The sequence below is a fragment of the Eurosta solidaginis genome, chromosome 5 (genome assembly GCF_040869045.1).
Source record: "Eurosta solidaginis isolate ZX-2024a chromosome 5, ASM4086904v1, whole genome shotgun sequence".
NCBI classification, from domain to species: domain Eukaryota; kingdom Metazoa; phylum Arthropoda; class Insecta; order Diptera; family Tephritidae; genus Eurosta; species Eurosta solidaginis.
Window position 1 is genome coordinate 210940140 of NC_090323.1, and position 27736 is coordinate 210967875.

General features: G+C 40.2%; 2 protein-coding genes across 11 annotated transcripts in view; one reads left to right on the forward strand and one right to left on the reverse strand.

Annotated features, from left to right (window-relative positions):
* The window catches only part of Culd (CUB and LDLa domain), a 31241-nt gene extending 15401 nt beyond the window's left edge, over positions 1-15840 (forward strand). The window contains exons 6-10 of one of the 2 annotated variants that reach the window (XM_067787964.1): positions 12303-12638; positions 12832-12985; positions 13087-13199; positions 13562-13766; positions 14948-15840. In XM_067787964.1, the coding sequence (XP_067644065.1) occupies positions 12303-12638; positions 12832-12985; positions 13087-13199; positions 13562-13766; positions 14948-15533 (1394 nt within the window). In that variant the 3' untranslated portion in view covers positions 15534-15840. Of the gene's footprint in view, positions 1-12302; positions 12639-12817; positions 12986-13086; positions 13200-13561; positions 13767-14947 lie in introns of those variants that run through there. The other variant, XM_067787965.1, reaches the window with a different exon arrangement.
* Positions 15841-17527: 1687 nt separating this feature from the next.
* Positions 17528-27736, reverse strand: part of GAPcenA (GTPase activating protein and centrosome-associated) — a 33076-nt gene continuing 22867 nt past the window's right edge. For 6 of the 9 annotated variants that reach the window (XM_067787956.1, XM_067787959.1, XM_067787958.1 and 3 more), the window contains 4 exons: positions 24839-25312; positions 18115-19901; positions 17876-18029; positions 17528-17802 (listed from right to left, as the gene is read on the reverse strand). In XM_067787956.1, the coding sequence (XP_067644057.1) occupies positions 19680-19901; positions 24839-25312 (696 nt within the window). In that variant the 3' untranslated portion in view covers positions 17528-17802; positions 17876-18029; positions 18115-19679. Of the gene's footprint in view, positions 17803-17875; positions 18030-18114; positions 19902-19957; positions 25313-27736 lie in introns of those variants that run through there. The other 3 variants (XM_067787954.1, XM_067787962.1, XM_067787960.1) reach the window with 3 other exon arrangements.

The following is a 27736-nucleotide window of genomic DNA, read 5'->3' on the forward strand; positions in this document are numbered from 1 at the left end:
TAACATAAACTTTCGAAACGTCGTACACTGAAAGAGAAAGACTGGTAAATCAACCGAAATACGGGTCAATTCAAACGAAATTTCTGTCAATTTTTATCCATCGCAACAAGATGTTGAATCAACTGCGCACAAATCGTTGATTCGTAATTGACCGTTTTAGTAGTCAAATGAACAAAAAGTTGTTGCGACAGCTTTGTCCGAAAGTACCTATGTTGGGGCATTTGCAAGGTAGATGAGTTTTCACTGAGATCTTTTCATGGCAGAAAAACACTTGGAGTGCTTGCCGAACAGTGCCGAGGGGCGACCCCGCTTAGAAAATTTTCTTCTAATTTAAAAACCTTATTTCTAAAATGTTTATGTTGCTTTGCCCGGGGTGCGAATCCAGGGCATACGGTGTGGTAGGCGGAGCACGCTACCATCTCACCACGGTGGCCGCCATGTGAGATCAGTTGTGTTAACAAAAAAATCAGTTAGGTGGATTAGGAATCTGTAAATTTTACAGAGTTTTGTTATCTTAAGAGGGACAATTTCTCTTCTGTTGAAATAATTAAACTAATTTGTTCGCTTGACAAAGAACTCGGTCGAATTAACCATAATTCGATCAATTTCACCGAATCTCCGTTAAGTCAAGAACAACAGAATCGATTTGTTGATTTTACTAGCACCATTTCTTTCAGTGTACTCAACATCCGATAGCTATCGAATTGCATATTCGTGAATATCCATGATCAATTACTAGAAGTTTGCTCGGCAGATAAATTTTTTGACAATTACAGCCACTTTGCTCCCAAATCGAATTGACATCCATTAACTGTGTTGTTTCTTTGCTAAGCCATTTTCTTTTATTTTTTTTGGAGGTTCTTGTTGTAACGATAAGCACACTCCCCGAGGGCCTTGGGGAGTGTTATCGAATGTTCATTGTCCTTTGCCGGATGCAGACCCTGTTCCGGTACTAAGCCCGAACGTCTCGGGAACGATTTGGTATGACAACATGCGACCTTCTAGGCCATACCGCCCTCCCACCCCCTAGATCCATGAGGAGTTCGGGGTCGCCAGAGCCTTGGCTGTTAATGAAACAGGATTCGCCACGGATATGTGAGGTTGACAATTGGGTTGGAGAAGCTATATATTACGTTGGCAACCCCTTGAAAGGGTGTTGTTTAAATATTTATTTTTCAAAGTATTCTTTCAACAATTTTCTTTCAGTTGTAAAATCTAATATCTAATATCTAATCTAATATATATTATAAATGGGAAAGTTTGGATGTTAAGATGTTTGGATGTTTGGATGTTTGGATGTTTGTCCAGACGTTTGTCTTTGTGGCTCAATAACGCAAGAACGGCTGGACCGATGTGGATGAAATTTTGCACACATATAGCCACTAGTCTAGAAGGATCTACTAGCTATATATTTTTCAAAAGGGGCGTGGTCCCCCCCTATGAACAGTTATAATTTAATTATTATATTTTTTCGTCTTTGCGACTGAATCACGCCAGAATGGCTACACGGATTTTGATGAAATTTGGGACACAGACAGTAGTCTACTAGCGAAATTTTTTTCGAGCATGGAAAGAGGGGTGGGGGTCCCACGACCCCTTCGAGAAATTTTTTTTCAATAATTTTTACACATTATAACTTTACGTATACTGGCCTTCACCAATATCACAGACTCAAGGCGTCAAATAAGTCGAGGGCTTACAAAGTAAGCAGTGACACCCTCCGCCCGCCCCCTTTATCTACCCCTCTGGTGTAAAATCTATAAATTGTTATAACTTAATATAAATTTTCTCCTAAATCAATAGTTTTTGGTATCTGGTACATACAGAACGAGATCTAGACAATTTTGGAGGAACGATCAGTGGTCCTCTCCTCTACTCCCGCCATCCGCCCTCCCCCAATTGTTTTTATTAGCACGCTTTTATTAGCTTTACCTGTATGTTTCTATGTAACTTTTTATTCGCTCCAATGCGTCTGCTGCCTTATCAACATGGTTTTATAATTAGCTTCACCGTATTTGTAATCCCGTAAGGGTCATATCGAGACCCTTCCGGGATCATTTCTGGATGGTTTTCGGGATCGGTCCGGGATTACGCCGGGGTAATTTCGGGACTTTGTCGGGACTATTTCGGGATCATTTTGGGACCCTTCCGTGATCATTTCTGTATTGTTTTCGGGATCCCGTCGGGGTTATTTAGGGACATTTTCGGGACTATTTCGCAATCATTTGGGGACCCTTCCGGCATCATTTCTGGATGGTTTTCGGGATCCGTCCGGGATCCCGTCGGGGTACTTTCGGGATCATTTGCGTACCTTGGAGAGATAAATTCTTGATGGTTTCCGGGATCATTACGGGACTTTTTCGGGGTTATTTTGGGTCCCTTTAGGCATCATTTCTGAATGGTCCTCGGGATTCGTCCGGCATCCCGTCGGGGTCATTTCGGGACTTTTTCGCGACTAATACGGGATCATTCGGCATCATTTCTGGATGGTTTTCGGGATCAGTTCGGGATCTCGTCGGGGTCATTTGGGGACTTTTTCGGGATCATTTCTGGATGGTTTTCGGGATCCGTCCGGGATCTCGTCGGGGTCATTTGGGGACTTTTTCGGGATCATTTGGGGGATCTTCCGGCATCATTTCTGGATGGTTTTCGGGATCCGTCCGGGATCTCGTCGGGGTCATTTGGGGACTTTTTCGGGATCATTTGGGGGCTCTTCCGGCATCATTTCTCGATGGTTTTCGGGATCCGTCCGGGATCTCGTCGGGGTCTTTTGGGGACTTTTTCGGGATCATTTGGGGGCTCTTCCGGCATCATTTCTGGATGGTTTTCGGGAACCGTCCAGGATCTCCTCGGGGTAATTTGGGGACTTTTTCGAGATCATTTTGGGGCTCTTCCGGCATCATTTCTGGATGGTTTTCGGGATCCGTCCGGGATCCCGTCGGAGTCATTTCGGGACTTTTTCGCGACTAATACGGGATCATTTGGGAACCCTTTCGGCATCATTTCTGGATGGTTTTCGGGACTTTTTCGCGACTAATACGGGATCATTTGTGAACCCTTTCGGCATTATTTCTGTATGGTTTTCGGGATCCCATCAGGGTGATTTCGGGACTATTAGGGGATCATTTGGGAACCTTTCCGTTATCATTTCTGGTTAATTTTCGGGATCCGTCCGGGATGCCGACGAGGTCATTTCGGGACTATTTCGGGATCATTTGAGATACCTACCGGCATCATTTCTGGATGGTTTTTGGGATTCGTCCGAGATCCCGTCGTGATCATTTCGGGACTTTTTCTCGACTAATACGGGATCATTTGCGGACCCTTTCGGCATCATTTCAGGGTAGTTGTCGGGATCCCGTCACGGTCATTTCGGGACTATTAGGGGATCATTTGAGGACCTTTGCGGCATAATTTCTGGATTGTTTTCGGAATCCTTTCGGGATCCCGTCAGGGTCATTTTGGGACTTTTTCGGGGCTAATACGGGATCATTTGGGGATCCTCTAGGGGTCGTTTCGTGACTTTTTCTGTTTTATTTCGGGATCATTTGGTGACCCTTCCGGCATAATTTCTTGATGGTTTGCCGGATCCATCAGGGTCATTTCGGGACCATTTTGGGATCATTTCTGGATCCGTCCGGGATGCCGTAGGAGCCATTTCGGGATTTTTTGTTACTTTTCCGGAATAGTTTTTGGACCCTTCCGGGATCATTTCTGGATCTGTGCGGGATCCCATCTGGGTCATTTCCGGACTATTTCGGGATCATTTTGGGATCCTTCCGGAATCATTTCTGTATGGTTTTCGCGATCCGTCGTTGATTCCCTCGGAGCCATTTCGGATCTTTTTCTGGAGTATGTCGGGGTAATTTCGGGACTTTTTCTCGACTAATACGAGATCATTTGGGGACCCTTTCGACATCATTTCTGAATAGTTTTCGGGATCCGTCCGGGATGCCGTCGGGGACATCTCGGGACTTTTTCACGACTAATACGGGATCATTTGGAACCCTTTCGGCATCATTTCTGGATGGTTTTCGGGATCCGTCCGGGATCCCGTCAGGGTAATTTCGGGACTATTAGGGAATCATTTGTGGACCTTTCCGGCATCATTTCTGGATAATTTTCGGTATCCGTCCGGGATGCCGACGAGGTCATTTCGGGATTATTTCGGGATCATTTGGGATACCTACCGGCATCATTTCTGGATGGTTTTTGGGATTCGTCCGGGATCCCGTCGTGGTTATTTCGGGACTTTTTCTCTACTAATACGGGATCATTTGCGGACCCTTTCGGCATTATTTCTGGATAGTTGTCGGGATCCGTTCGGGATCCCGTCACGGTCATTTCGGGACTATTGGGGGATAATTTGAGGACCTTTCCGGCATCATTTCTGGATAGTTTTCGGAATCCTTTCGGGATCCCGTCAGGGTCATTTCGGGGCTTTTTCGGGATCATTTAAGGATGGCTTTCGGGATTCGTCCGGGAACCCGTCAGGGTAATTTCTGGACTTTTCCGAGACTATTTCGGGATCATTTTGGACCTTCCCAAGATCATTTCTGGATGGATTTCGGGATTTGTCCGGGATGCCGTCAGGGTCATTTTGGGACTATTAGGTGAGCATTTGAGGACCTTTCCGGCATCACTTCTGGATGGTTTTCGGTATCCGTTCAGGATCCCGTCGGAATAATTGCGGGACTTTTTCGGGATCATTGGGGTCCCTTCCGACATCATTTCTGGATGGTTTTTGGGATTCGTCCGGCATCCCTTCGGGGTCATTTCGGGACTTTTTCTCGACTAATACGGGATCATTTGCGGGGCCTTTCGGTATCATTTCTGGATAGTTGTCGGGATCCGTTCGGGATCCCGTCAGGGTCTTTTCGGAACTATTGGGAGATCATTTGAGGACCTTTCCGGCATCATTTCTGGTTAGTTTTCGGGATCCTTTCCGGGTCCCATCAGGGTCATTTCGGGACTTTTTCGGCATCATTTAAGATTGGTTTTCAGGATTCGTCCGGGATCCCGTCAGGGTAATTTCTGGACTTTTCCGAGACTATTTCGGGATAATTTTGGGACAATCCCAAGATCATTTCTGGATGGATTTCGGGATCTGTCCGGGATGCCGTCAGGGTCATTTTGGGACTATTAGGTGATCATTTGAGGACCTTTCCGGCATCACTTCTGGATGGTTTTCGGTATCCGATCAGGATCCCGTCGGAATCATTGCGGGACTTTTTCGGGATCATTTGGGGTCCCTCCCAAGATCATTTCTTGATGGATTTAGAGATCTGTCCCGGATCCCGTCAGGGTCATTTAGGGGTGCGTTCGAGATCCTGTCAGGGTCATTTCGGGACTTCTTCGGGTCTATATCGGGATAATTTCTGGATGGTTTATGGGATCCGTCCATGACCCCTTAAGGGTCATTTCGGAATCAATGCGGGACTTTTTCGGAATCATTTGGGATTCCTTCCGGCATCATTTCTGGATGGTTTTCGGGATTTGTCCGGGATCCCGTCGGGGTTATTTCGGGACCTTTTCGGGGATAATGCGAGATCATTTGGGGATCCTCTAGGGGTCGTTTCGTGACTTTTTCTGTATTATTTCGGGATCATTTTGGGACCCTTTCGGCATAATTTTTGATGGTTTGCCGGATCCATCAGGGTCATTTCGGGACTATTTTGGGATCATTTGGGGACCCTTCCGAGATTATTCCTGGATCCGTCCGGGATGCCGTAGGAGCCATTTCGGGATTTTATATTACTTTTCCGGGATAGTTTTGCACCCTTCCGGGATCATTTCTGGATCGGTGCGGGATCCCATCTGGGTCATTTCCGGACTATTTCGGGATCATTTTGGGATCCTTCCGGAATCATTTCTGTATGGTTTTCGCGATCTGTCGTGGATCCCCTCGGAGCCATTTCGGAACTTTTTCTGGAGTATGTCGGGATAATTTAGGGACCCTTCCTGGATATTTTCTGGATGGTTTTTGAGATCCGCCCGGGAACGTTTTCGGAATGTTTTCGGGATCATTTTGAAACACCTTCAGGGATCATTTCTGTGTTGGTCTCTGGATACGTCTAGAATCGTGTCGCTGTCATTTCGCGTTTTTTTGCGACTATTCGGGGAACTTTTGGAGACGCTTTTGGGGCATTTCTGGATGGTTTTCGGGATCCGTCCGCGATAGCGTGGGGGTCATTTCGTAGCTTTTTCTGGATAATTTCGGGATCATTTGGGATCCTATCAGGTTATCAGCTCATTTAGTTCTTTTTTTTACTCAATTACAAAAATAAAATGCATTAGACAGAAAACAAAATTTTAAACAGATAATAAGCAAGCTAACGCGAATAGCCCATATATTTAAATTTCTCCTTGCGGACGAGGCCGCGGGTAAAGGCTAGTTATATTATAAATGGGAAAGTTTGGATGTTTGGATGTTTGGATGTTTGGATGTTTGTCCAGACGTTTGTCTTTGTGACTCAATCACGCAAGATCGGCTGGACCGATTTGGATGAAATTTTGCACAATTATAGCCAATAGTCTAGAAGGATCTACTAGCTATATATTTTTCAAAAGGGGCGTGGTCCCCGCCCCCCAGGAACAGTTATAATTTAATTATTATATTTTTTCGTCTTTGCGACTGAATCACGCCACATTGGCTACACGGATTTTGATGAAATTTGGGACACAGACAATAGAAAGAGGGGTGGGGGTCCCACGACCCCTTCGAGCAATTACTTTTTAATAATTTTTACACATTATAACTTTACGTATATTGGCCTTCACCAATATCACAGACTCAAGGGGTCAAATAAGTCGAGGGCTTACAAAGTAAGCAGTGACACCCTCCGCCTTCCCCCTCCCTTTATCTCCCCCTCTGGTGTAAAATCTATAAATTGTTATAACTCAATATAAATTTTCTCCTAAATCAATAGCTTTTGGTATCTGGCACATACAGATCGAGATCTAGACAATTTTAGAGGAACGATCAGTGGTCCTCTCCTTCTACTCCCGCCATCCGCCCTCCTTCAATTGTTTTTATTAGCACGCTTTTATTAGCTTTACCTGTATGTTTCTATGTAACTTTTCATTCGCTCCAATGCGCCTGCTGCCTTATTAACATGGTTTTATAATTAGCTTCACCTTATTTGTAATCCCGTAAGGGTCATATCGAGACCCTTCCGGGATCATTTCTGGATGGTTTTCGGGATCGGTCCGGGATCCCGCCGGGGTAATTTCGGGACTTTTTTGGGACTATTTCGGGATAATTTTGGGACCCTTCCGGGATCATTTCTGTATAGTTTTCGGGATCCCGTCGGGGTAATTTCGGAACTTTTTCGGGACTATTCCGGAATCATTTCGGGACTATTTCGCGATCATTTGGGGACCCTTCCGGCATCATTTCTGTATGGTTTTCGGGATTCGTCCGGGATCTCGTCGGGGTAATTTGGGGACTTTTTCGGGATCATTTGCGTACCTTTGAGAGATAAATTCTTGATGGTTTCCGGGATCATTACGGGACTTTTTCTGGGTTATTTTGGGTCTCTTTAGGCATCATTTCTGGATGGTCTTCGGGATTCGTCCGGCATCCCGTCGGGGTCATTTCGGGACTTTTCGCGACTAATACGGGATCATTTGGGGACCCTTTCGGCATCATTTCTGGATGGTTTTCAGGATCCGTCCGGGATCTCGTCGGGGTAATTTCGGAACTTTTTCTGGACTATTCCGGAATCATTTCGGGACTATTTCGCGATCATTTGGTGACCCTTCCGGCATCATTTCTGGATGGTTTTCAGGATCCGTCCGGGATCTCGTCGGGGTAATTTCGGAACTTTTTCTGGACTATTCCGGAATCATTTCGGGACTATTTCGCGATCATTTGGTGACCCTTCCGGCATCATTTCTGGATGGTTTTCGGGATCCGTCCGGGATCCCGTCGGGGTCATTTCGGGACTTTTTCTCGACTAATACGGGATCATTTGGGGACCCTTTCGGCATCATTTGTGGATAGTTTTCGGGATCCGTCCGGGATCCCATCAGGGTAATTTCGGGACTATTAGGGGACCTTTCCGGCATCATTTCTGGATAATTTTCGGAATCCGTCCGGGATGCCGACGAGGTCATTTCGGGACTATTTCGGGATCATTTGGGATACCTACCGGCATCATTTCTGGATCGTTTTTGGGATTCGTCCGGGATCCCGTCGGGGTCATTTCGGGACTATTTCGGGATCTTTTGGGGTACCTACCGGCATCATTTCTGGATGGTTTTCGGTATCCGTCCGGGATGTCGTCGGGGTCATTTGGGAACCTTTTCGGGATTATTTGGGGGCTCTTCCGGCATCATTTCTGATGGTTTTCGGGATCCGTCCGGGATCCCGTCGGGGTCATTTCGGGACTTTCTCGCGACTAATACGGGATCATTTGGGAACCCTTTCGGCATCATTTCTGGATGGTTTTCGGGATCCGCCCGGGATCCCATCAGGGTAATTTCGGGACTATTAGGGGACCTTTCCGGCATCATTTCTGGATAATTTTCGGAATCCGTCCGGGATGCCGACAAGGTCATTTCGGGACTATTTCGGGATCATTTGGGATACCTACCGGCATCATTTCTGGATGGTTTTTGGGATTCGTCCGGGATCCCGTCGGGGTCATTTCGGGACTTTTTCTCGACTAATACGGGATCATTTGCGGACCCTTTCGGCATCATTTCTGGATAGTTGTCGGGATCCGTTCGGGATCCCGTCACGGTCATTTCGGGACTATTAGGGGATCATTTGAGGACCTTTCCGGCATCATTTCTGGATAGTTTTCGGAATTCTGTCGGGATCTCGTCAGGGTCATTTCGGGACTTTTTCGTGATCATTTAAGGATGGCTTTCAGGATTCGTCCGGGAACCCGTCAGGGTAATTTCTGGACTTTTCCGAGACTATTTCGGGATCATTTTGGGATCTTCCCAAGATCATTTCTGGATGGATTTCGGGATCTGTTCGGGTCATTTTGGGACTATTATGTGATCATTTGAGGACCTTTCCGGCATCACTTCAGGATGGTTTTCGGTATCCGTTCAGGATCCCGTCGGAATAATTGCGGGACTTTTTCGGGATCATTTGGGGTTCCTTCCGGCATCATTTCTGAATGGTTTTTGGGATTCGTCCGGCATCCTGTCGGGGTCATTTCGGGACTTTTTCTTGACTAACACGGGATCATTTGGGGATCCTCTAGGGGTCGTTTCGTAACTTTTTCTGTATTATTTTTGGATCATTTGAGGACCCTTCCGGCATAATTTCTTGATGGTTTGCCGGATCCATCAGGGTCATTTCGGGACCCTTTTTGGGATCATTTGGGGACCCTTCCGAGATCTCCCTCCTCCCGATTCTGGATCCGTCCGGGATGCCGTAGGAGCCATTTCGGGATTTTTCGTTACTTTTCCGGGATAGTTTTTGGACCCTTCCGGGATCATTTCTGGATCTGTGCGGGATCCCATCTGGGTCATTTCCGGACTATTTCGGGATCATTTTGGTATCCTCCGGAATCATTTCTGTATGGTTTTCGCGATCAGTCGTGGATCCCCTCGGAGCCATTTCGGAACTTTTTCTGGAGTATGTCGGGATAATTTAAGGACCCTTCCTGGATATTTTCTGGATGGTTTTTGAGATCCGCCCGGGAGCCCGTCCGGGTCATTTCGGAACCTTTTCGGGATCATTTGGGAACACCTTCGGGGATCATTTCTGTGTGGTTCTCTGGATACGTCTAGAATCGTGTCGTTGTCATTTCGGGTTTTTTTGGGACTATTCCGGGAACTTTTGGATACCCTTCCGGGGCATTTCTTGATGGTTTTCGGGATCCGTCCGCGATAGCGTGGGGGTCATTTCGTAGCTTTTTCTGGATAATTTCGGGATTATTTGGGATCCTATCAGGTTATCAGCTCATTTAGTTCTTTTTTTACTCAATTACAAAAATAAAAAGCATTAGACAGAAAACAAAATTTTAAACAGATAACTTGATAAGCAGGCTAACGCGAATAGCCCATATATTTAAATTTCTCCTTGCGGACGGGGCCGCGGGTAAAGGCTATATAAAATAAAAATAATAACATAATTTTAGGAGTGAACAAAAAATATCTTTTCATTTAAATTAATAGTGGTAAATGTATACCACTACAAACCCCTTGAATCTATTTGGTATTTTAGTCGCCTCTTACGACAGGCATACCTACCGCGGGTATATTCTAACCTCCTAAACCGCTGGAGGTTCATGCGGCTGCTGCATTAAGTATCACCCAATGTCGGCTGCTAGATCTAAATCGTCCTATCTTCAAATATTTTTCAATAATTTCCCATTTCAGGAATTGTCACAAAATATTCATATACATAGGTAGTTTTTGAAACAAATTTTCAGGTAGTGCATTTTTGAATAAAATTCTGACGTACTGCATTCTTCAAGCAAATTCTGAAAGAATGACCAAAACAACATAACTTTATCAATTCACGAAATATTTAGTAGAAAATGAATTATTTCCGCCAAAACCTGTTGGCATTTACAAATTTATTATCACTACTAATATATTACTAAGGTACTTTCCTACTACAATTTTGGCTGAATGGTATTGAACTATTCCCCGTTTTCCTTACTTCGTAAAAGCAACCCTTCGAGATTCTTAAATTTGGGAGTGTCAAAGCTCTGTCATCATTGGAGAACAAACATCTAGTAATTGAATCATAATGAATATTTACGAAATAATTCTTTTTAATAAAAAGTTAAAAAAAAAAAACAGACACTGCTCACAATAGAAAAGATTTTGTTAGCTTCCAAAGCATTTCTGAACATTTTTTGAAGTATCGAAACTAAAATAATCAAAGCAAGATACGCCAACCGAAAAGGTTGTTGTTGATGTTGTAGCGATAAGGGTACTCGCCGAAGGCTTTGGGGAGTGTTATCGATGTGATGGTCCTTTGCTGGATACAGATCCGGTACGCTCCGGTAACACAGCACCATTAAGGTGCTAGCCCGACCATCTCGGGAACGATTTATATGGCCACATTAAACCTTCAGGCCATCCCTCCCTCCCCACCCCCAAGTTCCATGAGGAGCTTGGGGTCGCCAGAGTCTCGTCTGTTAGTGAAACAGGATTCGCCGCGGATAGGTGAGGTTGACAATTGGGTTTGGAGAAGCTATATATTGCGCTGGCAACCTGAAGGGTTGCGCTACACAGCCCCTTGAATATGGTATTTTAGTCACCTCTTACGACAGGCATACCTACCGCGGGTATATTCTGACACCCTAAACCGCTGGGGAAAACCGAAAAAATCTTCACGTTCGATGTCGAATTGAAGTATCGAACCGAAAATTGTCGACCATGACGCAATAAAACCATACAGGTGAAGTCAGTAGTACAACAACAAAACTTTGACGGCCGTCCTAATCCGGTCATGAATTTTAAAGTAGGCGGGAGGGAAGTTTTTTGGTACTATTTTGTTTCTTTTTTTACTGCCTTAGTGATTTAATGTGCGGAAAAAAGCCAAACTTGATATATCTCTACAGAGGAAACGCGAAGAAAAGGTTGAGTAAGATGGAGGGAAGTCGGAAAAGAAAGGAAAACAAGAGGAAGATGAAGAGTGAGAGTAAAAGTAAGAATAATGGCTTGGCTAATGGCAATGGCTTGACACAAAGTAGTAAAAAGATGCTAGAAGAAAGATTGAGAGTGATAGTGAGAGTTAAACTTGGATAAGAGCAAAAGCGATAAACGTAGGAGGAAAGGCGGGAAGATTTACGGAAGAATGAAAAGGATAGGGAAATTGAATGAGCCGATTAAGGTTAACTAAAATATGCAGAGGGGTGATGAAATAAGAGAGGAAGAGTGTTAGACAGAGCAAAGGCAGGTGGACAGATAGAGAAAGTCAGAACAGTGTATGTCGGGTTTGATCATACGGCTGGGAGTATTTCATGTTTTCTTAAACGTTCCCAGGGTTGAACAGAGCTGTTTGAAATCAAGTTCAGATAAGTCAAGTTATTTTTTGCCATCAGGTTTATCTTCAATCTCTGATTTGTTGAAGCTTCGTTGCTGTCAAGCGTCTGCCGCTATATACTTTTACACCAGCCCACCTCTTTCTGCTCAGTGAGCCTACCTCAACGCATGGTTTGCATAGAAATATGTTAAATGTCTGGTTAATTGCATCATGGAATCGACTATCGAATTACGAAAAGCCACCCCTGGTTGGCGTGATTAGTAATGACCGGCTCGTCAGAGATTTGAGTTATTCAACATATTTCGTATTTACCTCATACATTTTTTTTCGTCACTAGATCGTCAAGAGGAGATGACACCGGATGAACCGCCTAGCTATGAAGCCCCGCCGGACTATGACGAAGTAATCAAAGTCGGTATGGAGCAAGAAATACGTGATGCACGCCAGCGACAACGACGTCGACATCATCATCATGCTGAGCGTTGTTGCGGGCATTCAAATTGTATACAACCTCACATCTACACTGGTGATCGTCCAACGACATCGGCAACAGCTGCAGCTCAAACACTCGCAGCTGGCAGCGTGGCGGAAGAAATATCAGGAACCTCAATAGCCGAGGCACAAATATGCAATGAACTAGCCAATCGTGTGCTAATGGCTACTGCAGCTTGTGGTAATGCTTCACTTTCGTTATATAAACATCCATACCCACAACATATCAAAAACAAACTATGTAAAAGATCTAAGCTATACATAAACCTCTCTCCTTTTATTCCTTTTTCACCACACATATGTATTTCTAAAAAAAAAAGCTCATCAGAAGCTAATTTGTTTCTATTTATTAAACCAAAGACTCACGTTTACAGGCTCTGCAGGCCCGTCAGAGTCGAGTGTCGCAGTTACACAGGGATGCTGCTGCTGTCAATCGACCATGGGGATTTCGGCGGGCGCGACATCGCTTCCCAATGGGTGTGAACTATGCTGTGCCGTTGCGGAACAACCGGAGGCCACAACGAGCTCGTGAGTGCAATGAATTTTTTAATTTTGTGTAGGAGTTAAATAATAATCTATATTTTTATTTTTACATATATATTTCCAACTTTTAATATGCACATACATAGTACCGGAACACCGACTCAACTTGAGGAACGAAGTGCCGAATTTAGAGATGATTCACTCAATATATCACTCACTTTAGGCCTACCACAAACAACAATCTGTTATAGTGAAAATAGTAAGTATTTATAGAATTATGACGATTTAAAAAAAGAGAAGACATTTTAAGACAAGCGACCCTTCAAAGTATGGGCAGGTGTTCAACCAAAATTCTAAGCTAAGACTATTCAAAAACTTATCCACATTATGCTCGTTACTTGGATTATAGTCTTATATTTGGATATAGTCTTATATTAGAACTCTAACGAGAGAAAAGTGAAATGAGCGCCTTAGGCCAGGCCTTACTGTTGAGGAGATTTCAGGTACTACGGATTTATAATTGAGGTAGATTTACTTTTAGGGAGCTGTCGTTGGGAGAAAATCTTTCAATTTTTCATGAAGCCAAAACTTGCAAAGTTAATCATTAATATTTACTTGCAGATGCAACTGCCCCTTCACGTCCTAAGAGCACATCAAATTATAACGAACAAACTTATTTGAAACGGTCGTGGATTGTCGTAAATAATGGTGCCCATAGTTACAAGGTTCAACGCTTACGTCATACATTCTCTGTCCCTGAGTCATTCCCGATTGATGCCTACTATCCCGATGTGCTGAGTTATGGGACAAATCTACCACATGAATGGTAAGTAGAAGATTTCAGTTAACTCAACGGTTTCACCTCGAATTCTGTTAGTTCCTGATATTAGTAAAAAAACTTGATTTGATGATGCATACATATGCTGCAGCCACTGAGATCTCGCAGGTGTTTTGAATTTTGGGAATCTGAATTTCGAACTTAATATATCTTAGGTTCTTTGCTGTAATTAATGGTAGGTGTTTTGAGTTGACCGCCTAAATTGGCTTAAGGATAAGATTTTTGAATGCAATGGCTATTGAATCCTTTGGTTGCCATAAAACCAACTTAAGCGTAATCGCCAATAACGGTATAAGCGACAAACACAGAAACCTTTATTATGGAATAGATCACAGTTTTAATGTATTTCTTTTTCAGCTTATCACAAACTATAATGTAAGAGAGCAATGCAACGTTATTCGGGATTAACTTTTCTGTCCCTTATTGATTGACGGCCGCCGTGGTGTGGTGGAAGCATACTCAGCCTACCACACCGAAGCACGTCGGTCAAGCCTTGGTCAAAGCAATATCAAAATTTTAGAAACAAATATTTTCAATTTGGCAAAAAAATATTTTAATCGAGTGTATTTCTGTCATGAAGAGCTTCTCTGTGAAAACTCATCTGTTTTGCATATGCCGTTCGAAGCCGGCGTAAAACATGAAGATCCTGTCCCGCTAATTTGTAGGAAAAAATAAAAGGAGCTCGACGCAAATTGAAAGAAAAGCTCAACCATAAATATCTTCGAGGGTTATTCCACTTCTGAATTTCTCTCCTTGAACTCAGGGATAAACAATATTAAAAAACCATGTACCCCCCCCCCCCCCCCTCCCCCGCGTGTGATTCAAAAGAGAGTCACTGCGATACTTAACCTGGCCAGCTAGAAAAATGACCATCTTCGATATTTTAACTCCTGCTTTTCTATGTAAAAGCCGTGATAAAAGACTGATAGGTGTCAAGGACTTCTGACGCGAGAAGAAAATGCGGTATTACAAGCTTATTTTCTTCTAGCAATGGGTTCGATGGTACAGGCATACTGCGACTCAAAATAACTCGAATCCGCAGGACCAGCAGCGAAGACCACTTCTAACTTCCACTTGCTTTTGTAAAGCACCCACATATTTACTAATCCTCTAATAAATTAAGCTCAACGTGTAAACTTGTTCTGTCTTATAACGCCTTATCATTACAGCCAACTTTTCCTCAGCAATGCAAGCAATTTTGGTTCCGAGCTATCAAGAGATCCATCGGCACATTGCATCCAAACACGACGGCCACAGCAACCGCTATTTCCGTCAACATCAAATCATCAGCAACGTAATGCAATTCTTCAACTTTACAACGAGGATGCATCAGTAAATATATCTAACATCGGCGCTGATGATTGTGTCGTAGCATCAGGCTCAGCTTCAGTTCAGCAATCACCTGATGTGGAACATTTGTTACAAAACAAAATGATGGATAGTGATTGTGAGGTTGGAGGTGTTTTTTGCTTTGGTGCCGTAAGCAATCGCAAGCATTCACGACGTAGCCACCACGGCAGACGGCATGTACGTAGTAAATCTTTTACCAACTCAAGCAGCGGCGGACCGCACCGTCATCATCGACTCGATTGTATAGGAAGTGGTGGTGGTAAAATGAAGCGCAGCTCTTCGGCAGATCTATTGTTGCGGTTTAGTCCGGTCACTTCACTTAAACAAATTCTGTACACAGGGACAGGCGACGGTGGGATGTACCAACATAATCCAAAGTATGAAGAGCTTGTTTATTTGATTTAAATAGATATTTAATTGTAGGTTGTGAAATAAATAAAAAAATTTAGAGAAGTTGCTGCAAGGTGAAAGGAAGTCAAAATAAGATGAAAGAGTTTATTTGTAAATGCGACCGATTTGAATTAGTTATTGTGAATGTGATTTAGTTATAAATTTGTTGTTTAAATATTAAATTATAATATTTGTGTATGTATGTACTTAATTAATTAATTTACCTCTGTTTCTCATAAATATTTAATTTATTCATATATTCAGTGTAAAAAAAATATCAAAATAAAAAATTTAAATGAAATAAATTATTATAAAAAATAAAGAGTTAACATTTTCGATCAATCGAAACTGATTAGATTAGTTGATTGATCGCAAAATCAAATTAATGTTGAAGATGTTATTGATTCAAAAATTCTATTTACGAAGTGACATAAATAATAATATTGCCTATAAATCTCCGCCTTCTGTCATCGTTAGAATCACTGAACTGTCGAATAAATACACTCAAAAAATCTGCATATGAAATGCTTTTTATTTACAGCCCCGTGGTGTGATGGTAGCGTGCTCCGCCACACCGTATGCCCTGGGTTCGCACCCCGGGCAAAGCAACATCAAAATTTTAGAAATAAGGTTTTTAAATTACAAGAAAATTTGTCTAAGCGGGGTCGCCCCTCGGCAGTGTTTGGCAAGCGCTCCGGGTGTATTTCTGCCATGAAAAGCTCTCAGTGAAAACTCGTCTGCCTTGCAGATGCCGTTCGGAGTCGGCATAAAACATGTAGGTCCCGTCCGGCCAATTTGTAGGGAAAATCAAGAGGAGCACGATGCAAATTGGAAGAAAAGCTCGGCCTTAGATCTCTTCGAAGGTTATCGCGCCTTACATTTATTTATTTTTTATTTTACTCTGAAATTAGAGCTTCACAATTTACTGTATTCTCGTACTGCACTTAACGCGTGTTAAAATAAAGTGATTAACTAACACTTGGGCTCCGCCGCTTATATACTCTCAGTTGCCCCGTTCGCCTAATTCTGCTAGAGTCTAGACTCTCCGCGAACAGTATTTTTGATTAGGTGTTTATTCACTTCTCTTATCTGCTGCATCTCATAATCGCTGTGTTCTTCTATGTCTATATATGAGTAATGTCATCTGCGCTCTTTGTTACTGTGTACATGTGTGAGTAATGCTTCTACACTCCCCAGCAAAATTTTTGCTTACCTAGCATCGGCTTTGTAATCCAACGAATGTTGTGGAACGCATTACCAACCTCATGTAACCACCGATTATATTAACACAGGCATGTCATTAGGCTAACCCCAGCGGGTTAGGGGGTCAGAATATACCCGCGGTAGGTATGCCTGTCGTAAGAGGCGACTAAAATACCAGATTCAAGGGGCTGTGTAACGCAACCCTTCAGGTTGCCAGCGCAATATATAGCTGCTCCAAACCCAATTGTCAACCTCACCTATCCGCGGCGAATCCTGTTCAACTAACAGGCGAGGCTCTGGCGACCCCAAGCTCCTCATGGAACTTGGGGGTTGGGAGGGAGGGAATGGCCTGAAGGTTTAATGTGGCCACATAAATCGTTCCCGAGATGGTCGGGCTAGCACCTCAATGGTGCTGTGGTACCGGAGCGTACCGGATCTGTATCCGGCAAAGGACCATCACATCGATAACACTCCCCAAAGCCTTCGGGGAGCAACCTTATCGCTACAACAACAACAACAACATTAGGCGTAAGCGCTTGCCTTTACATTACTAAGAAGCCTTTTTGTAATGCGTTATCAGAGCCTATGTTATAACGCCTTCCTACTTTGTAGCTAAAAGCGCTTCCTGAACGTTTTCCAAACGAAGATTTAAAAGCGCTGATTAAAGCGCTTTTGTAATGCGTCGACGACCCCCCTACGCAACCCTTTCCTTTTTTGTATCTAAAAGCGCTTCCTTAACGTATTCCAAATTAAGATTTAAAAACGCTGATTAAATGCATTACTTGAAAGCGGGTTTGTAATGCGTTACTAAATCATATTACGTAACGTATTTTTATTTGTTGAATTTCATTTATTTTGTATTAGTTTAAAATAAATAAAATACATAAAAAGTAATTACATAAAGTAATTAAAACTAAAGCGAACACATATGTATTTATGTAAATATTTGCATACATTTTTTAATTTGCCTTATTTTCTAAACATATTTGTTTTTTGAAGTGTTTATTTTTGACAAACCGCAGTCCATGTCGTAGGTCCTTCAAGAAATCTGTAGATGTTTTTCCATCCACAATTGTCGCATCTAAAGTGATAAGAAAGTTAAGTAAAAAATAAATACTTTGTTTAGTTTTGTGCCGTATAATAGTCAATATTACCAAAAAGTATTTCGAGCAGTTTCGGGAAATTGCGCAGCCTTTTCTTGTAGTTCTTTCCATCCACATTATATTGTAGAACAACCTCGGTCGCAAATATTCTCTCCACATTTTTACTCCACCCTCCAGGTATAATCAGCTTTTTTAAACTGACAATCTGTAAATGTAAAGACAAAATTAAAATCGTTATATGAAAGAAACACAAAGAAACTGTTTTTAAAGTGTGGAATTAAAACTCTTACTATTGCAGCTCTGTTGTCTTCTGTTATGTCCTTCTCAAACTGGATGAGTTCCGCCACGGACTTTAAAGAAAACCTTTGAGAATATGTTGGTTGATCTGCTGCAGTTTTTAGAAGAACAGATTTTAAACTAGCGACCTCCGCTGAGCGCATGTTTCGACAGATGGACTGCACTCCAAAAACCACTGCCTAAGTTTACACGTTAAACTGTTTTTTTTGACCATGATGCGAATTATGCCTTGCATCATCCACAATACAAAAATCACTTTCGGAAAATGTAGCACTTTTAGCTTCAAGTTTTGCACATAAAATAGATGTCTCCTTCTTCACAAGGCGTTTTATATGTATTTTACTGTACATTTTGTTTAAAAATCACCTTAAATTAAATTAAATTCATAACCGCAAACTTTATTCGAATTATGTATACAAAAAATGTAGAAAATGATGAAGCCAGAAAAGAAAAATAACTGTAATTTTTGAAAAGACGCAAATGAGAATATTTTTTGCTTGTTCACATCTTTTTTGCATTACTTGGAAGCATTTCTGTATTGCAATACAGCAATTCTTACAATAATTTATAAGGTAATCGGAATGTAAAGAAAAATAACTGTTTTTTTAAATAAAAAAAGGCATATGAATTTTTTTTAGTTTGTTCGCTTCATTTGTGCTTTACTCAGAAGCGACTCTGTAATGCAATACGGCAGTTATAGCTGGTAATGTAAACGGTCATCGGAAACTATATCTTGATTACGTTGGAACCCGTTACATAATCTATGCTAGGAGAAGTGGTTGCTGAAAAGTTTGCTGGGATCCTAGTTGATGTGTTCATGTGTACGTAGATATTTGCTGTTTTGTCTACTTACATTGCCGTTGCAGTTGTGCAGCATATTGAAGCGAATTTTGGGAAATTCCTGATAATTTGCGGCTTTTGTTAACGTTCGAATCTCTGAACTGTCGAATAAATAACTCAAATATTCAGTGTGTTTACAACTCTACAGTAGTATCAGTACTTCACAATACTCGCGTACTTCACTAAAAGCGTGTGAAAATCAAACTAACTCATTATCGCTTGCACCATGCTGTTTTTATACTCTCAGTTAGCCTTGTTCATCGTTTTCTGTACAAGGATATCTTCAAAGAGAGCTCTTAGTGATATTACCGTGCGAGTTAAATACTAGAACATGTTAACACATTAGCGTACTCCGAAATATACTTTTACTCTTACTGTCTTAAAAGGAGCAAAAACAAATCGTTTCAATGGTTAATTAGATAACGTGAGCTCAACAATAATACAAAGTTTTTTTAATGTATTTTTTATATGTAGTATGTATGTATGCACATACATTTGTATGTATATATATATTTATATATATTTATGTAATAGTTAGAATTGTGGGAGTAACGCACAAAAGCTTTTGTTGATTATGTATTTCAAATGCATGCCTTTAAATAAATTTATGTTTTTTTTTATTCATAATATTTGTTTTCTTTTGATTTGCAAACTGCTTCGCTTTGATTTTTTTATTTCTTCTTTTTTTTTTTTTATTTTATGTGCGCCATGTATGCATTCAATTCGATGATTGTGGTTGCAGATGCTGTCGAAAATGCTCAGCTACACTTAAACCACCCACATTCGTACCAGCAGCGGCACCAGCATCAATTATGCGCCCAGCACTGTTCTCCAAGGGCACAACAATATTACGTAAACTATCGATGCTATTACGTAGTTTTACAGCCTGAAATTTCGCTGGTAATTTTGGTGAGCCTCCAACTGAAAAGGCTTTAAACTCCTTTAAGCGTAATAGGTAAGCATTTAAAAAAATTTAGAATGAAAAAACAAAATACATTTCAAATAGATTAAAAAAGGTTATATTCTTTTTAAGTTCTTTTTTTTAATTTGTAACATAAATTTTTTAATGAATCCAATTATTTTTAGTAATAAGAATAAAACACTTACATATTAATAAACTTTTTTACATGTATCTTTGCCCGTGGGTGTGTGTATATGTGTGTGTTAAACGTGTGTATGTATGGATGCATATGTATACGTGGTAATTGTAATAATTGCTGTTTTGTACTGATTTTGTACATTGCATGTCCAATCGGCCATCGTGGCGTGATGGTAGCATGAATTTTAGAAATAAGGTTTTTCAATTAGAAGACAATTTTTCTAAGCGGGGTCGCCCCTCGGCAGTGTTTGGCAAGCGCTCCAGGTGTATTTCTGCCATGAAAAGCTCTTAGTAAAAACACATCTGCCGTGCAGATGCCGTTCGGAGTCGGCATAAAACATGTTGGTCCCGTCCGGCCATTTTGTAGGGAAAATCAAGAGGAGCACGACGCAAATTGGAAGAGAAGCTCGGCCTTAGATCTCTTCGGAGGTTATCGCACCTTACATTTATTTTTTATTTATGTGCAATCGAGCTGTGTCAATAACACTGTGCAACAGCATTTTTATGAGCGCAAACATTCGAATTTTTTTTTTTTAAGGCCATTTCGAATTTCGCAATATTTTGTCTCAGTAATTTTAGAATAAGTAGAAAAAGTGTTTAAATATGTACATATCGGAAATGTAGTTACGATATATTTAAAACATATGAACCGAGGGTAGCCGTCCTAAGCCATTTAGGTAGAAATTAAAACGAGACAGGAGTTGCCTATGCTCCATCAAGTAGGAAAGGTGTGGGCAGAAGCGCTGGGCTGCTAAATTTCTGAGGTCATGTGCAAATCCTACAACGTTGGGCTGTTTGTTATATCTCTAAAGAGAGAAGAGCTAAGGCTAACGATAAGCATATTAACTGGACACTGACTTCTGACATCACATGCTTATAAGGCCTCGTCCGTAACAAAAGATGTAGAAAGTGCGAGCTGCAGGAAGAAACGGCTACGCAGGTTTTGTGTTCGTGTCCTGCGCTCACCAGATCAAGGCTCCAGCTGCGAGGGACAGAGTTGCCAGATCTCGAAGCAGTAATTAAGCTAGGTCCTAGAAAAATTCTACATCGTATTCGCCAAGAGGACGTACTTATTTTATAATATAAGTCCTTAAGGGTATGGTCGTCAAAGAAATTCTGTAACACTTTGGACACATTCCATCCATGTGAAGTCATTATTGACCGGCCTGCTCAACCTAACCTAACTTATATATAGCACAACATTTTCTCTTTGAACATTTTTAAAAATTGGCATTTTAGTGGTAACTAAAGTGTTAAAATTTTCTAGTAAATAATTTGCCGTAAAGTTTTTGAATTGAAAGGCAATGGAAAATCGAAGATTTTTCAGGAAATGCAATAAATGTTGGGAACTAATTGTCAAAGCCAGCAAATGTTTTTGAATTATCTTCGTGTTGCTTTGATGCTGCCTATGGACTCTAGGAACGGAGAAACTAAAACGTGTGGTTCTAAATCAGCTGTTGCCACAACGTAAGCGCCAAAAAGGACGCAAAAACCGAATATGTGTGAACCTTTAATTATTTATTCAATTTGAACTTTCTGTGCAAACGAACATTATAGCGCCGCCACATAAGCAGGTTTTCATATAGATGAGTTTAACAAACAAGCTTATGCATAATGTGTTGTTTGCACGTGTATTTTTAAGGAGAACAACAGGTCGAGCAACACTGGCGCCATCTGATATGAAAAAGTAGGCAACTCTCAAATTTTGCTGCAAGCAAAGCATAAGAAGAAGAAGAAATTGACATTTGGCTAAGGGTGCTGACACACTCTGCAAGTGTAATTATTTCTCCCACTCGTTGGTAACTTTTCTAACATTTTTCACAATTGAAATCTGCGCATTTTTTATATTAAATTTCTTGGAATTGACTAGTAGACTTTAGAAGGTATGTCGCTCCGATTTGTGTTACCACTTATTCTAAAATAACTCAGACAAATTATTGCAAAAACTTGGCAAAGAAAAGAAATTTGAATAAACAAGGCAAAACGATTATGAAATTTTACTTTTGGGCCTAGAGGTCATTGACCTTCAAATAGTTGTATAGTATTAAAAAATAATATTCCATCGAAAATTCAGAATCACATATTCTCTACGAATAACAAAGTTTTTGTATGAATTAAGTGAGGATTACCCTTATTTAATTAATTTAGTTAATAATTTGGGACAAATTTAAACAACGTGACATCAGCACGGACAAGACGATGGCTGTTTCGATTGTACCTTGTAAATCTCTTCAACGCCTTTTCTCCCGAGAGTTGCACAAAGTTTTAAATTTGACATAGGTTTGAAAAAGATATGAATTTCTCTTTGATTACCAATCCAATTTTAAATATATTTTTACGAAGAGTTTCCCTCATATCCATACATTTCTATATCATAATGAGATAAATCTTAACGGATAAATTATTTCGAATTGGGCTGTTTAGGGTGTGGTGCAAGAAGAGGAATCAGCACAATTTCTTTAAGGGCCAAATAATGGTGACTTATCCATAACTAGATAAGACAGCTGAATGCACCAACCCATATGGAAATCAATGTAAACGATTAATGGTGCCATACCATAACGCTAAAGCCATAACCATACCATAGCCAACCAATTGATATTTGGTTTCTTGCCATATCCATAACCTAAAAATATTTGAATTGATGAATTTAATAACTTTTTGTAGATTTTATTCATTGTTTTGGATACTTTTTATGAAATTTTCACGATTTTTAGGTTAAGGCACCATTAATAGATCACATTGGAAATGGTTATGGATATGGGTATGGTTACGACTATGGCGTTAGGGTTAAGAAAGTTTAATTGGCCCTTTAAATCGAACACGTTACATTTCCAATCATACGTCAATTTGTCATGGGCCATTCTATAAGCAATTGGCACAATAAAAAATGTGTTTGTGAATTACAAAAACAATACAACTATTATGAGCATATTTAAATGTAATTCAAGTGCAATAAACTAAAGTAAAATATAGATACATTTAGCATGTATAAACGTTATTGAAAATAAAAGAAGAAACAACAGAAAAGTAAATTCGAAATTATGTAACTTAATCATAATAAAATAACATATTCATTTTATGTATGTGTGAAAAATGTAAAATAAATACATTTAATGTACATATAATGTAAATCACTTGTAAATCTATGTACATATGTATTAGGGTGGGTCAAATTTATTGTTGAAAAGGCACATCCAGTTTCTGAATCTATGGGTCATACTGAGTAATATTGTCCATGGGACCATAGGTTTGAAATGAATTTCGAGCCTCCCTAATTTTTTTAGGAAATTTTATATCCCAATCCGAATCCGAATTTGACATTTATTTTCATGTATTTTATTTGTGAGACCGTTATTCGGATTGGGATATAAAATTTTCTAAAAAAATTAGGGAGGCTCGAAATTCATTTCAGACCTATGGTCCCATGGACAATATTACTCAGTATGACCCATAGATTCAGAAACTGGATGTGCACCTGAAGTTTTTTTCCCCTTTTTCCCCATACAATTTGACCCTCCCTAATATGTATGCATGTATAAATTGGTTTCATTTTGACATGTAAAAGAAATAGGTTGAAAGAATGTGGATGAGGGTAAGGCGAAAAAAATTTTGTTTTCTTAGCTTGGGAACAGAATTTGTATCTTCTTTTTCGGATCCATAGATCTGCTGTAAGTTCGGAAACGCATATTGCGAATTTATACCGTCCTATCTCGGCTTTTGATTATTTTTTTTTGAACGCCATATCTAAGAATTAGTTTTCTGAGCAAGATTACTTGAATGTAATTTAGTTTAAGTTTTAACTCCTTGAAGTCGAATATCTTCCTAATAGAAATGAATAGAATATGTAGTTTAGCAGAGTGACGAGTGGAACATCGATAACTCTCACTTCCGTAAATGGATACAGACATACAAATTATACATATTTTTTTCTAAATCGGGTTGATTGAATGTTTCAAAAACTCATGTATGTTTGCTTAAGATGCATGGGACAAGTGATATTGGATACATGGAAGTTGTAAAGGAATTGTGAACACATAGTTTGTTGTAAATATTGATTTAAGATAGTAATTGTAAGATTTGTATGCATCAAATAATATTGTTCGCACGACAGTCCCTTTTTTGAAGTTACAAGTTGGACCTAACCAAGCTAAGAACCTTTTTTTAATCACCCTAATATATACTAAACTATACTTATAAAATTATACTGGCATCTAAACAAAACTTTCGGGATTTTCGGATTAAAAACAAAAAACAACTATAACCAAATAGTTTTAAAAATTCCTTTGTTCACTATTTTTTTCGCTTCACATATTAGTATATGTGACGCGGCCTATGAAAAGTTGGCTTATGACTCAAAAAAAACAGCTGTTTCTCCCAAAAAAAACAGCTGTTTCTCGCAATTTCTTTTTTGAGTCATAAGCCACCTTTTCATAGGCCGGGCCACATATATATGTGGTAGTCAAACTCGCTATTAATATGTTTAAGTCAGTTTAATTTAAGTGTTGCTCTTCTCTTATTTCAACTACTTTTTTAATGAACTCCCTGAAGCCTTTTTCAAAAAGGCTTAAAAAGATCCATGCAGTTGAAGTTTAGGAGCAACAATTTTCAAATCGCATCATTCATTGTCAAATGAAGACAAAAAAAGTCATACTTTGAACAACGTCAAATAATGTAAACTACATACTTTGCTAATTAGACTTCCACGCATCGATACTAAAGTTAACATTTGTTTTGATTGAGACCTTAAAATTGTACAACAATGTAATTCAAGCTACCTGATTACTACTTGGCGAATTTGTTTCGCTACCAGCCGCTGATGTGCTTGCAGATGCATGATGTGTATATGATTGGAACGTTGGCAATACCACAGCTTCACGACTGCCACGCGTTGTTACTTTCTCTTGTAAGGAATTCAATGTTTTCGAAAGCCATGGTTGCCAACTATTACGATTCGACTGCATTTCAGTCACAGTAGCATTTAATTGATGATTTAAATCTTGATTTCGACATTCTGCCTCCACATGTGCCAACTTGGCTTGTGCCAATTCCAATTCTAATTCACGTATGCGATGTGTAGCTACATTTAAAGGATCTAATGGACCAAGCGGCGCTTCTTGCATTTTGTTGCAACTCTGTTGTGCTGTTGGTCGAATATCGCTGTTATTGGTTTTTAACAAGGGTGGTAGTCTTACACTATTATCGGAATTCTCCATTTGTCGTATGCAATTTGAGCATTTGGAAACGATGTTCTGAAAAGGAGGAAATGCATAAATGTTATTTATTTTTTGTTTTTTTACTTATTAATAAAAGCAAACATTTTAAAAATTATAAGATGGTGCATTGTAGACCTGTGGAACTGTGTGGAGATTTGTAGAACGGCTGTGAGAGGAATTCACCATACCTTTTGCTATGTTGTCCGCCTCAACATAGATGATTTTTTAAGGCTGTATAACTCAGTAATTTATTTTGCCTTTGGAAAAATTACCTATTTGAAAATAAGCTGGCTGAAAAATATTGGGATAACAGCTTAAGTTAAATCAACAATTGGAAAATCTCAGCCAAGCGATTTGTAAAAAAAGCTAATTTGCCTATTTGTATCTTATTTGCTCGATATGTGTGTTCGAGCTGCAGCAGCATTGTAAATTTTACCAAGTAGCGCAGCTAACAGCTGATCGGTGAAAATTCGCACATTCACACGCACAGTTCTCGACTCAGTTTCAAAAACAAACTTTAGATTATTTAGCTCAAATTTTAAAGTGAGACAATCCTTACGAATTTATGTATATAGAATATATAAGGCGTTTTTGTTGTTATTAAAACAATAGTTTTATTTTTATTAAAGCTTTTATCATTTTTTTTTTAACTTTGAAAAGACTCCGAACACCATTCCTTCATTATATGACATTCGACTGCCTAGTCCACTGCCTTCCACTCTATTCGCAACATAACCTCTATTTAAGTTGCCAAACTATATAGTAAACAATGTGCAGCAGTGTTACTTTTTATGACAGAGCATAACGTTCTTCAGCAAAATTTTAGCAGTTGTGGCAATTTCGCGCGTTCGTTGAACGAAATGTTGAAAATCTATTGATTAATTTACTCTCTTTGCTAAAAGCTTTGTGACCTCTCGAACACGAATAACTTTGGTACATGACCATTTATGTGTGAAGGATGTGAGGTGGAGATCACGTGTAGCCGCAGTATAGCACATTTATCTATAACTGAAGGTCACTACACACTGTTGACCCACCCTATTTGAAAACCCACGCATTTATCCTGGTGTGAATTTTTTATTTATGATATAAGTTCCTTAGACTTCCCTTTGTCAGGCCCGCACAGACTTGCTGGGAAACATTGTCGAAACTATTAACATTTTGCATGTTATGGCCATATTGGTATTGCATACTTTTAGGAACTATCTATAGTTATAGATTTATAGCAATTGAAAATTAGGACTGGACACTTACAAAAGCCAGTACCAACGAGAGTAAATTAATAAGAGGGCGCATTGTAGAGTTGTTCATTCGCCACAAAGTGGAACGGCTGCGACAGGAATTCACCATACGTTTTGCCCCTGCTTCGTTTTCTCCATCTGGATTAAAAGTCATAAGCCTGGACATTCGCGAAATTTTAGTGATGTAAATTGCATGGCGGCCACCGTGGTGTGATGGTAGCGTGCTCCGCCTGGGTTCAAACCCCGGGCAAAGCAAATCAAAATTTTAGAAATAAGGTTTTTCAATTAGAAGAAAATTTTTCTAAGCGGGGTCGCCCCTCGGCAGTGTTTGGCAAGAGCTCCGGGTGTATTTCTGCCATGAAAAGCTCTCAGTGGAAACTCATCTGCCTTGCAGATGCCGTTCGGAGTTGGCATAAAATCATGTAGGTCCCCCATCCGGCCAATTTGTAGGGAAAATCAAGAGGAGCACGACCCAAATTGGAAGAGAAGCTCGGCCTTAGATCTCTTCGGAGGTTATCGCGCCTTACATTTATTTTTATTTTTAAATTGCATGGCGCCAACTCCAATGCCGGCGGTAGCTCAATGGTAGCTCATTGACGCAATAACTCCAAGCGAATTTTTGACGCTACTCAGTAGAGAGTGCGTAGACATTTCAATTGGCTATTGAGTGAAACGATTTTTGTGTGTCAGGCACGAGTTTGGTGTTATTGGCGCTACTGGCAATGATTACACTGAGCTGATGACGGTAGCGCTGGTAGTTCGGCTTTTGAATCAGAAAAAGAATTGATGACCCATGTAAATTATTATGGCTTTGGCTATTATTGGTTGTGACTTTAAACCAAATAAGTGCTGCGGACATAACAACCGGAGTCATTTTTGAGTTTTATATTTTAGATTTAATGCACAATTAATATGGGTGTGTTTGAGCAGCCAAATAATAACAGTAGTATTGCTAAAGTGCTGCTTAGTTGATGGAATGTCGCTAATTTCCTAGCGATGATCAATAGATTGTCAACATTTCGTTCAACGAAGGCGCGAAACTGCCACATCTGCTCAAATTTTTCTGAAGAACGTTATGTTCTGTCATAAAAAGTAACACTGCTGCAGCTCGAACACAACCTATATCGAGCAAAAAAGATACAAATAGACAAATTAGCTTTTTTTACAAATCGCTTGACTGAGATTTTCAATTGTTGATTTAACTTAAGCTGTTATGCCA